Source organism: Armigeres subalbatus, chromosome 1, assembly GCF_024139115.2.
Source record: "Armigeres subalbatus isolate Guangzhou_Male chromosome 1, GZ_Asu_2, whole genome shotgun sequence".
Taxonomy (NCBI): Eukaryota; Metazoa; Arthropoda; class Insecta; order Diptera; family Culicidae; genus Armigeres; species Armigeres subalbatus.
The window spans coordinates 207,023,579-207,036,929 of NC_085139.1; the positions used below are offsets into that span (position 1 = coordinate 207,023,579).

A 13,351-nucleotide genomic window follows, 5' to 3' on the forward strand; every position below is an offset into this window, starting at 1 on the left:
TAGTCACAGAAACTTTTACTATAAAAAATCTACATTTATATTCTACAGCATCTGTTGTTTTCCGCGCGACTTCACATTCGCAGCCTTAACTGGTTAGCAAATATAAAAGCTCCCTCATCAAACTCGAAAAACCTAAATGCATCGTTGAAACGTGAAGCCATAAACCTTATTGGATCATGCTGACCATAACGGCTATTACGAGGAGCGAGATACAGGAAATTTCTGCGTCGTAGAGGTCGTTCTGGAACATAAATAGACAATTCAGCTAGAATAGCAGGTGCATCGATCCCGCCGGTCAGTATTTTTGCAACGAAGACCGCTTGTATCGTGGTCCTTCTTTTCTCCAATGTTTCGATTCCGAGCAGCATGCAGCGATATTCGTATGGCGGTAGAATGGGTGCATCACGCCACGGCAGATTTCGCAGAGCTATGCGAACGAATTTTCGTTGAACCGCCTCGATTCGTTCGATCCAGCTCCTAGCATGAGGACACCAGACCACCACTGCTGATTCCAAAATTGATCGTACCAATGCGCAGTACAAAGCTTTGAGGCAGAGGGGATCATATCGTTTTTTTGTGATATCGTTTTTTTTTGTGAAGGAAATCGTACTGCATTTATCGACACACAGTTCCAGGTAATTACGTTTGCTCCATTCTTCGAAAGAATCCAGCATGTTTTGTAGCTCCAGGCAATCATCAATACCCGCAATAATCATATAGATTTTCATGTCATCTGCGTAGAAAACTCGATTGCCAGCAGGACGATGTCGTTGATGTACAGGGAAAATAATAATGGGCCAAGGTTACTCCCCTGAGGCACACCAGATGTAACAAAGAAAGCGTCGGATTCTGTCGAGCCAAGTCTCACTTTCATTGACCTTCCTGAAAGGTATGATCTTAGCAAATTGACGATTGCTAGTGAAACACCTAACTTTTGAAGCTTGTGTAGTAGGACGTCATGATTTACCCGATCGAAGGTAGCTTTGAAATCGGTATAAACAGCATCGACTTGCAAACCCGCATCCATAGAGCGTATGCACACAGAGGAAAACTCAACAAGGTTAGTATTGACTGATCTTCTCGGATAGAACCCGTGCTGGGCACAGGAAATATGATTCTTGCAAGATTCAAAGAGGGCATTATTAACAATAATCTCAAATAGTTTGGAGTAGGCGCATAGTGATGTTATTCCTCTGTGATTAGCTACGTTATTTTTATCGCCTTTCTTGTGGATAGGGGACAAAAACGATGCCTTCCAGCTAGTAGGAAACTCCATTTGATGTAAAGATTTGTTGAACAGCTTTACGAGTAGTGTAATAAGCGTAATTGAACATTCCTTAAGAACTGCAGAAGGAATTCCATCGGGACCGGGAGATACGGAGTATTCTAGCTTCTGGATTGCATTAAGAACTTGATCTTCTGAAATTTCGGTGGTATTGAAGTCGATGCTATTTGTTACAACATCTCGTGAGGCAGCGTCAATTTGTGTAGGTGATACTTGTATGTTGGAAAAAGCACTCATAAAATGTTCAGCAAACAATTAGCATATTCTGGAAGCCGTTTCAGCAGAGGATTCGCGCAGATACATTAAAGAAGGCAACCCATATTCCTTGCGTTTTGACCGGACGAAGGACCAGAATCGTTTCGGACATGTGCGCAGACTTCGTTGCATTCGGTCTATGTAGCGAGCATACAAGATGCGGTTATAGCGCACATACTTATTGCTGGCAAGCGAGAAGCGACGTTTGGAACAAGGCGAGCGATTAAGTCGATATCTCCGGAGTGCACAGCGCTTGACACGCTTCAATTTTTGAAGACGTTTGTTTGCCCACGGAGGTTTTAACGGTGGTCGCTGTCATTGGCGTAAATAAGGGGGTGCCGGGGGGGGGGGCTGCTCCAGACCTACTTGTGCCCCCCCCCCCCACCCAGAAAATTTTGAAAAGTAATTCCAACTTAGTCAGTTTTTATTTCATTTACATATTTCCTTTTCTATAAACATATTTTTTGTTGTGTTATCACATCTATGACCATTTGTTCAGCAAAGCATCGAAATATTTAAGTTGGACCCCTGGGAACATTTTTTCGATTTTTAAGCTAAAATCAATGCCGCTTCTAATTCAGTTGCTAGCTTAAAATAATAAATTTGTTCTGCATTTGTTTGACTAGTATCCTGGTCGCAGAAACATAAAAACTTAATTGTATTAAGATATAAATATTTCTGTTCTATTAAACTACCATCCGCTTCAAAAAAGACTGAAGCAACTACATTAAAATGAGCACATGTACACAAATCCGGTCAACGAAATTTCGAACGACCATTCTTTCGAAAATCTTCGAGTTAATCGCAAGGTATGCCGCAAAACAGTTGATCAAATTCCTATGGAGCTTTTTGCTCTCGCTATATAATTCTGGCACAGAACGATATAAAATTATAAAACTTAAGAATCTTTGTTACAATGACAGAAAAATCAACAACGCATTCCATTGAAAGTATTAAGACAAAACTTAGGCAACCTTCGCACTCACAACAGAGATTGCATTAAAGAAATATTTTTATAATCCTCAAAAGATCTTGTTCCATTTAATTTTTTGGCGATTTCATAAGGATCATCGGAAAACTCTTTTGTGCCTGCTTTAGTTAGAATTTGTTTATAAGGATAAAAAAATAGATTTAGAAACCAGTTCGTATCAGAAAACATTTCTTTTGCAGCACAATTCAGATCGATTTGGTTGCTTCTCAAGTTTCTTTGATTTTTGCAGATAAATCTCTCACCTATTCAGAAATCTATAATAAAGCCTTTTCCTAACGTCAGTAACTACAAAAACCCTATGTTATTCTGGAATTTGATTTATGACTCATAATTTTATGACTCATGGAATTCATGACTCATAAAAAACACTTTAGGATTCCAAATTTGTGTTCATCGGTACTTAACTATTTCAGCACATAGCATACATTTTGGAATTGCATGAATACTTATATTGATTATGACCAAATTTCGTGGAATTTATTCCACATCTAAAGAGTTTCAAAAATTTCAAGTTTCAAAAATCGAGATCTTATGCATTAAGTAATCATGGAAATGCTTGAAAACTTTCAGAAATATACTCATATCGAATTTCATTTATAGATAATTCGAAGAAGATTCTTGAATCTTAGATTACACACTTATCCACATTTAGTAACATGGAGAAGACAAGTTGACACAGACACAGCGTTTTGAAGCAATCACAGCATCATTGGAAATCAATTGTATTATTCGCGATTTTTTTATGTTAGTTCTAGGACAAATGAGCGATAAACTTAGTCAAACAATTTCTATTGCAATCCATGCGCACAGTGCTTTAAATCGCCTTTGCAAATTACATCCCACCAGCTGGTGCCATGGCCCCCCCTAGACCGAGACTCTAGTTACGCCTATGGCGGAACATTAGCTTCAATCACTCGTTGTATCTCGTCGTTGAATAGCTGCACCATGGCATTGAGATCTAGTTCGAAGTCCAAGAATGCCAATCGATGGAAGAAAAAGCGTCGTTCAGTGCGTCGTAATCAGCGCGTCGAAAATTGAATCGAATGATATCCATAACTTGATCGAAACGTACAGGCAAAGGAACAGTGACAGTGACCTCTAGAGAAGGATGAGGTACATCTACTTGGACTAGCGGTTCATCAGCTTCTAAAACGTTTGCTGATAATGCCTCATCGTTCACTAAAACTAGATCCAGAGTGCGAGAATTGGGGTTTGTCACCGAGTTTATCTGCGTAAGGCCTTGAAAGCAAAACCCATCATATAACATGCCGCCTGCTCTTGTCAATCGTGATTGGTTGGCATCTAATACTAAACCTCCGTCTTCAGAAGTAGCCCAAAACATTTCAGGATGATTATAATCGCCGAACTGGAAAGCAATGTCTTGCGGGTTCAAACGGGACAAAACAGAATTCAAAGACTCGATGTGCTGCTGAATCAGATTTTCATCGTTCCTACGGTCAGGTGGTAGGCACAGCACTCCGATGCTGATAGAGTTTTGTGCCAATTTGATCTTCACCCCTAGCTGTTCCAAATTATTGCTCACCGGAGCCGAATCAATATTGCAACTTAAATAAGACGCAACAGCTATTAATACTCCACCTCCCCTGATTTTTCGGCTATTTGTGGCATTTCGATCAACTCTGAATACGCTGAATGAACTGCCGAAAAGTTGGGTTGATAAAACCGATGCATCAAGCCACGTCTCTGTTAAAACAATAACGTCGTATGTCGAGTCTACTGCAGCAAGAAAAAACCGCTCGATTTTCGTTCGCAGCCCTCTCGCATTCTGGTAATAAAAACGCAATGACGAAGGAGAAGGAATACCATAAATACCAGAAAATTGTGCTCTATCGATATGAGTAGCTGATTGGCATTTAGGTGCAGCGCCGGCGGATGAAGTCATATCATTCGGACTATTCAAATAAGGAGCCGATGCACTGTGAATTGAAATATTATCAGGTACGGAAGAGACTGCTTGCACATCACACTTGCCTGTCGTTGGTGTTCGGAAACCCCCTTCTCCAGGATCATACGCAGGGCCGGAACGTCTGATGAACGATGACTCGTAAGGCTCGACTGCGATGATCGAATATGGGGCTTCCTTCATACTGGTGGCACACGTGCGTTCCGGACTGAAGAAAACAAATTTCGATTGCCTATTGTTAGGGAATGATGAAAGTCCTCGTCTCAATAACTGCCTGGTCGCGAATGAGTATGGTCTGGAAGTTTTAAATGGTTCAGGAGCAGAATTGCTCAAACAAACAAAGAACTTGCCTGGCGTTGGAGTTCGGAAGCCCCCCTCTCCAAGATCATACGCAGGACAGGGACGACTGATGAACGACGGCAGGAAAGGCTCGACTGCGATGATTGGATATGGGGCTTCCTTAATACTGGAGGCAATAGTGCGTTCCTGTTTCAACATAATAGGTCTCGATGGTTCCGAATATGAAATATGGTTTTGGCATAAAGATGGTCCTCGTCTCAGTATTCGATTGACATCGGTTGAACATGAAATCGCCGAGAAATGTGGGCTGGAAGTTTCACAGTGATCAGGAACATAATTGCTCAAGGATGAAATGTACTTGCCTGTCGTTGGTATTCGGAAGCCCCCTTCTCCTGAATCATACACAGGACCGGGACGACTGATGGACGCTGGCTGGTTTAGCTCGACTGTGATGATAGGATATGGGGCTTCCTTAATACTGGTGGCAGGTTTGCGTCCCGGTGTGTTGTTGGGCAGAGAAGTCTTATGAGAATTACACTTATCATTTGCAGGTCATTCCATCATTAGTGAAGGCTCGTGAGATTTGACTGAATGCGGTGATGCAGATGTATCCAAGACCGGCAGTCCTTCTGGCTTCCAGCATTTTTGATTATTCCTGTTATCCACGAATTCACGGTACTGCAAGCCTCTTGGCCAAGTAGACGTTGATAAAGCTTTTTCTTTCATGTCGATACTCACACCAACTTTGTAAGAGATAAACGACATGGACTGGATATCTCTATTTTTAGCCACAAGACGGATAACTTCAACATTTTGAGTAGCGAGACGAGTTTTCACAAGCTCGCTTATTTGTTCTGGAGTAACATCACGTGCAATACGCGATAGATATATCCAGAATTTTTCTTCGGATCGTACTGGTACAGTTAAGCGACCAAAGCTTGGTGATAAAGAGTCACCGGTAGCATGCATCAAAACAGGTACATTATCATGTTTTCGTTGGAACAACCTACGGCTTTCGATGGTACGGCCTTGGGGTGACGGGTGTTACCGAAGAGGAGTTGACGATTTTCGTGAAGTTAGAACGAATCACTTCTTTTAGTTCGACCATGATTTCATTTTTCAGCTGTTCTAGCAGCTCCGTGTGGGTAGAGTTCAGTGCGTGATTTCTCTTGTTTCGGACAGCAGAACGATCGCGCTGTCGGCCGAAATGTTGTGTTCTGCATTGCGCGGCCGGTAATGAAAAAAAAAATCAGTTCAGTGCGTGATTTCTCTTGTTTCGGACAGCAGAACGATCGCGCTGTCGGCCGAAGTATTGTGTTCTGCATTGCGCGGCCGGTAATGAAAAAAAAAATCAGTTCAGTGCGTGATTTCTCTTGTTTCGGACAGCAGAACGATCGCGCGGTCGACCGAAATATTGTGTTCTGCATTGCGCGGCCGGTAATAAAAATTAATCAGTTCAGTGCGTGATCTCTCTTGTTTCGGACAGCAGAACAATCGCGCGGTCGGCCGAAATATTAGGTTATTTCCCATCCCATAGATCGCATCGCTTACCAAAGTGAATCCAGATAAATTATCCTTTGTAACTAAAACGATACCCTATCCCAAGACAATCGTGGAGATGCAGAGGTGTACTCGGTCTCTAGTAGCAACGAGAGTCGGACTAACAATCCTTCCATTCCTATATGACCGTAAGGACGTGGCCGGCGCCGTTATTGGCTTTAAATATTTGAGCTCCCGAAACGTGTACATTGATAATGGGTAGCTAATCCCAAGCCCCATTCATTGTGTTCTCTGTACAATTTTGCAAGTTCAGTCAATCACGGAGTAGCAACTACGAATTGTGCGGTCATAATGCTCATGCTCATGCTCATGTTCTAGCTGCTCCGTGTGGGCACTGAGTTACTTCTCAATCCCTGCATCATAAGCGTCCTTGATATTAACTTGATATAAACCCGTCGGAACGATAACGACCATATCTGCTGAAGGAATGAAGAAAATCCATCCAGCCGTTTCCGAGTTATGCGGATACGAACACAGACCATTTCTTTTTTATTATATAGATGTAGTGAACGTTAATGTATCGTTGTTGATGTTTTGCCATCTTCTAAAGACTTCCTGAAGAATTTCCGAAGCTATTCTTGGTGAAATTTAGGAATTTATTCGGGAAATCAATTAGGGATTGATTAATTATTTGCGAGCGTCTTAGGGGAAAATGTTACACGGTTAAACAACAATGTTCTTCCTTTTACTTCCACTAATTAATTTTTAGGTATCAAACAGCATCAAACGCATTTCGTCCTCCACTTGAGGACTTCTTCAGTGTTTTATTATCGACAGAAGAAAAACATTGCTCGCTAACTTTCTTTCTTTCTGTTCTATCCACACACCATATTTAAAGTTAGCGAGCAATGTTTTTCTTCTGTCGATAATAAAACACTGAAGAAGTGAAGGACGAAATGCGTATCTGTTTGATACCTAAAAATTAAATAGTGGAAGTAAAAGGAAGAAAATTAGGGATTGTTTTGTAAATTCTTTTGAGTATTCCCTCGGAAATTCTTAAGGAATATAATAAAAAATACTAAATTAGTTAGGATTTTTCAAAGCAATTCCTGGAGGAACTTCCGGAAAAAACTCCTCCAGGTGTTTTCTAAAGTTTTCCTTAAGATACTTCTGAATGAGTTCCTAAGAAATCCCAAGGAATTTCAAAAAAATATCCGAAGCATTTTCTGAAGGTTTTAACAGTAAAGCAGTAATAGACCGCTAGTGGCGCTGTAGCCATTGAAATTATTCTGCCAAAATATGCTTCAATAAGCTTAATAATCTATTCAGACTACGATTAGATTATTTATCGTGATAAATATCGTATTATGGCGGAGAAAGAGAATTGAATGTATAGGGATGGCATCAGGTTGTTGTTTATCATGGTATTTATTATCATAAATGGCGTAATCTGAATAGGCTATAACTTGGCTGTTTGACACTTATAGTACCGATACCTTTGTGCAAGGTCCAAGCAAACTAGATGTTGGTTACAAGCTAGAACAAACTAGATTTTGTTCACGCAAATTGGTAGGATAATGTCGTTGGGCATAAAGGATGTTAAGCATAAAATGCCCCAAAAACAGCCCACGGCATAAAGAAGGTATTATGCTTAACGTCCTTATGACTAACGTCAAGGACCCAGCAATCTCATATTTTTGCATAAGAAGTTCTGAAGGATTTCCTGAAGAAATTCTCAAACATATTTCCGGAACATTTCCTTAAGAAGTTTTCTTAAGTTTCTTAAAAAAACAGGTGAAATAAAATTCAAAGAGATTCCCGATAGAATTCTTAACCAAGCTTTAAAAAAAAAAAATCCTAGAAAAAATTCAGAAGAATATCTGAAGAAATCTGCAAAGTATTTTATAAAGGTATTTCAGAGGGATTTTCTCAAGACACCTAGAGGAATTAAAAAAAATCATAAAGGAATCGCCAAATGCATCTCTAAAGGAATTTCCGAAACAAAGTTTTAGCAAAGAAATTTTCAAATTAAATCCTGGAGGAAGTTCTGAAGCAATTCTTAAAGTCTGGAGGATTTTCCGATGGAATCTATGGAGAAATTTTTAAAGGAATACCTGGAGGAAATTACTACGTGATTCCTGAATGAATTTTGATTAATTGACTGAAGCAATTTCTGGGTGAACTTGCGAAGGAATTCCTGGAGGAATTCCTTAAGTAATTTACAACATTGTTTTGTGAAGCCACCAAAATATTTTAAAATAATATTTTTCGCAATATTTTCTTTTTTGAATCGATCATTTTGCTGCTAAAATCTATATATGGCAAGTTTGTTTTTGTATGGAAATTAATATAAAACACCTGGAAAAAACCTGAAAATATCAGGGAATTTTGTTTTTACAGATGAGTAGACACCCTGATGAAGCTTGACACGTCGTGAGTCAGGTTCCAGAATTGAACAACAACTGGCCACTTACCCCAGGGAACCGAGACGCCAGGTTGTTTAGGAATGTGAACAGATGGACTGAACACAGTCCAATGAACTTGTTTTGCAAAATCATGAGGTTTGACACTTCGTAGGTCGGGGTTTAGAATTGAACGTGCATGAGCATGATTGACCGCTCGGGGTTGCTACTGCATTATTGCCGGATCAGCGTCGCAAGCCAGGTTTTAAAAATAAACAAAAAGTGGTCATTTCTCCCTGGAATCAGAAAAATGGAAAATAAAACATTTAGCGCACCAATTCATTGTTTTCGAATGGTAGGTAATGATTTGGGTACATGGTTTGAATTCAAGGAGCAGTTCCCCTATTCAATTTGGACCTCATCGTGCCCCAGTTTAGAGCTATATTTTATGTAATAAAGTTTATGAATCAATATGTCCAAAGAGTAGAATATAAGCTAAGTTGTTTAAAACTAAGTTCTGATTGATTATCAAAGAATTGTTCGAAAACATCAACGCTTTCAATAGTCATCATGTTTGGAAGCAAACATCACTATTAAAAAGGGCGTAGCAGCCAAAATTTATTCCTTCCGATTCATCGTTTACATATACAGCTATATATGTGGACAAATAATCAAAAGGAATAAATTTTTGCTGCTACGCTTTTTCCATTGTTGGTCTAGATCGATAAACGATTTGAGGAACAAGATTTTTTTAATTTTAAAATCAGTCGAATGACTAAGTTCTTGCAACAAAGTCGTGATATGATGCCCCCAAATATGGAAATGTAATGTTAGCCACTAAACATTCATTCCCCTCAGCACACGTATCCTGATTCGTAAAAAAAACTGCTACCTACCCGTATTGACCAATGGCGACCGTGTCGTGCTAAAAGATAATAAAATGCGAGACGGCGTAGAAAGTACACCGAAAATTATCCTCCGAACGCGCGGTCTACCGCCACCATAGCTCCCGCGCCACTGGTATCATCGATCCGCCACCACACCACCATTAGCGAACGGCCCCTTAAAACAAAATAAGGCCCCATTTTTCCTGCTGCTAGTTTTGGAAGCGGGCGAATGGCCGACACTTAATGATGTCTCAAGGAAATGCATGCGTTTCATTTTGTGCGTTAGGGTGTTCAGTAAGCTTCATATTGGGATATCAATAACTTGAATAAAGAAGAAAAATAATAAAGATATAACATCGAGATTCGTTGGGTTGAATGGTTGGCTTCAGGTCGGATACGGGTTTGTTGAAATCTTCTAAATACAGCAGAGCAGTAGTAATTTTATGTAGCTAAGAGCTACGGTACACCCTATTTTGTATGCATAAACGTATACACCCAGCAAAAAAAGCTTAGGAACTTCACATAAACCACTTATGATTTGGCGCCACAACGATTATTTGTGAAAGTCATAAATTTGACTTATGATTTTGAATAGAAAAATCATAACCCAATTGTATACGATTTCCATTACTTGACTTATGAATATCATGAGCAAAAGTTATTGGCATCATAAGCAAAATTAACCTAGACTATAATTAAAAAATATGAGTTTCATAACGAAGTTGATATAAAATTCAATCATAATTGCTATGGAAAACATAAAACATGAATACAAATGCAGAGACGAGCCAGCCTCAGGCTGAAAGTCTCCCTAATAAAGACACAAATAAAAAATGAATACGAATTACGAAATTTATATTTACGATTAAATTTAGGAATAATTCATCCTCCCAAACCCTCCCGGGGGACTTTTCTTTTTATTTTCGATATTTTTTTTCAATACACTTACATTTTAGTAAGAAAACCACATTATTTACTTTGACTTTCAGACATGTTTCCCATGGGACATTTAATGTCGAAACTACGTCACAAGAAGGTTTACTGCATTCCGGTGCATCTGATGCAGCTTGTTGCTGTCCAAGATTTTCACCGATTGAATGACTCGCGACCTCATGCACAAATACACAATTTTGCAGGTTCTGAATTATGGGAAATAAGACAAACAATATTTTAGTCAACTGCTCGTAAATTATGAAATAACTAACTTACATTTCTTTTGCGCCAACCGGTAATCCGGTCACAGATTTTTCCAACTTCGAACGGAAGGTGGCAAATGGACAGTTTAGCAATGAAGTCAGATTTATTCACTGTCAAGAGATCGGATATTCCCAATTGTGCTTTTTGAAAATAAATCAAGAAATAATTGCTGCTCGTCCAGAACGGTGCTCGTAGGATACGCCATCTTTGAAATCTGAATGATTTTTTTTTCACAATAACTGCACTTATGTCATTCATAAGCCGTGATCACGAAATTCATAAGTTTTGGTTATGAAACTCATAATCAGTTATTAAGGAACGCATAAGTCACTAATGAATCTGAAAACATTATCATTCATAAGTGGCAACTTATTATAAGCTTAATTTTTTTTATCTCGGTGTAGAGCAGCAACAGGCTCAACTGCATAACCAATTGTCACCCGGCAGGTTTCCGCATGCTTGCATATGTCGTCCGAACGCGTCCCATGCCTGGCCAAGCGCTACTGAAATACGCAAATTACTACCCTTCCGGACCATTCCGGACCCGATGAGCCGTTTCGGTATGGGTGAATGTGCGAGGATGCACTTTTTAGCAAAAATTAAACATCAATTATTGAAGACATTTTCCAACGATCCGCTCAATTATTCTCCAGAAGTTTATTGAAAGTGATGTGCCCGTCGTCACCGGGGAAAAAGAAACGTAGTAAACGGTGGTCAACCCGGGAGCGATCGGGTAGCCCGCGGCGGTCAAGATTGTTCCGTTCAATGCACTCTGCGCGCCTGACAGGCTGTCGGGAACCAGTTCCAGTTCGAGCGTCTTCAGTTGTCCCTACTTGGTGCCAACGTAATGATACTTAATTTGAATTTTAGCTGGATAAATTATTTTTAATTTTTTAAACATTGTTCTCTGTGTTTTGCCTTCTACTTTCAGGGTTCCGGTGCCCGACGCTAGGTTTGATTACCTGTGCGAGTACCACAAGCCAGCAAGGTAAGTGCTTACCGAGATGAATCGCGAATAACAAATTGTTTACAGAGAACGATCGTGTAGGTTATAAGTATGAAAGTATGAAACGTGATGAACTTTAAAATAATTTTTTAAATTTAAAGAAAAACTGGTTTAACATATTTTAGAACGATGGACAACAATCTATTGGGCTTCAATTTTGAAGAACGGATTTTTTTCTCGTGACAGCGTTTATTGAACAATATATAAGTTTGTTACTAAGATGGAGGTGCCGACAATCCACGAGATTATTCGTCGCCTTTAACCAACCAAAAAGTGTTGGAAGCTGAACTAAAATAGATTAATTGTCCGAAAGAAAAATACAGAAGATTATTGAAGACCAACACAAAATGAATAAGCTAGGTAAGACACCTAGAAATCACCCTCACCCCAGTTTTCGCCCACCAATTTCAAAATCTTCATTTCTCGAAAACTTCTCGAAAGTTCAAGTTTTATTATAATTGTTTGATAATTGTATGGAAAATCTAGAACTTTTAACTGATTTCAAAAAGTAGTTTTCGAGAAATGAAGATTTTAAAATTGCTGGGCGAAAACTGGGGTGAGGGTGATTTCTGAGTGTCTTACCCTATTCCATTTTGATTTCGTCTCTTTTAGAGATAATGATTCGAAAGTCAGAAATTTACCTGCTTTCTATTTGTTTTGTATTTTTTGATCAGCAAAAAATCAAGAGCGAAGAGAAATACCAAATACACAACTGTAAGCCAATATTGGTACACCCAACCAGTGGATGGCAGATTTTAAGTCTGCATAAGAACGGGCGAACGTATGGTGTTACCCTTGGATGCGGCAGAACAGCCATCTTTGGCACGGATGGCTTTGCTCTGTAGACTTTGCATCATATACATTGCTTCACGAGCTTCTTGACCACGAAACAAATTTTGGGTATGTAATACCGTTGGCGCCACTCGTTCACGACAGTATCGACGTTAGCGTGTCCGTAACGTTGATGGTATTTGTGGATGAGCAAATTGGTGACGTGGTATTCTCGGGGGACTATCACCGGATTTTGAAAATCCGTGGAATAATAGACCGAAACTTCGTTAATACGACTACGCATTCGCAGCACACCTCTTTCATCCAAAAATGGTGACAGATTTGCAATGGAACTGCTCTTTTTGAGGGACTTACATTCGTTTTTGGGAAGCTCGACGTTCTTACGCAGAATGTAAATCTCTTTGGAATATTCTGCGTATTGTACTACTCGCCACACACTTGCTCCTGCTGCTGCGTAATCTTTTTGCTCCAATACTGCCACCCTGCACCCAGTTGCTACTCGGTGTGAAGTTCGGCAACGATGAACGAAGTGATGCAGATAGCTAAGGCTCTTCACAAGATCCACCCAACGAGAGGGCTTTGTAAAGTCGATAACTGAATCACAAACTACTTCGTGATGTTAAACTGATTTAATCTCCTCTTGAAGCACTGTAAACATGATCGGTTGGCGAGGCCACTCGTATTCCGGTCGATGTAGAAATGCTGGTCCCGAATACCATGGACTTTCCGGGTCAAAACAAGGGCCGTTTCCCCATTTGGTACCCTTGTCGGTAAAGTTTAAGTTCGTTGTAATTAGACGTAGTGCCATTCGC

At 39.8% G+C, this 13,351-nt stretch overlaps 1 protein-coding gene across 1 annotated transcript in view; it reads left to right on the top strand.

The window, feature by feature from the left end:
• LOC134205700 (obg-like ATPase 1) overlaps positions 1–13,351 on the top strand; it is a 138,887-nt gene that overhangs the window by 12,437 nt on the left and 113,099 nt on the right. The window contains exon 3 of the mRNA XM_062681229.1: positions 11,673–11,729. Within this exon, the coding sequence (XP_062537213.1) occupies positions 11,673–11,729 (57 nt within the window). The remainder of the gene's footprint in view (positions 1–11,672; positions 11,730–13,351) is intronic.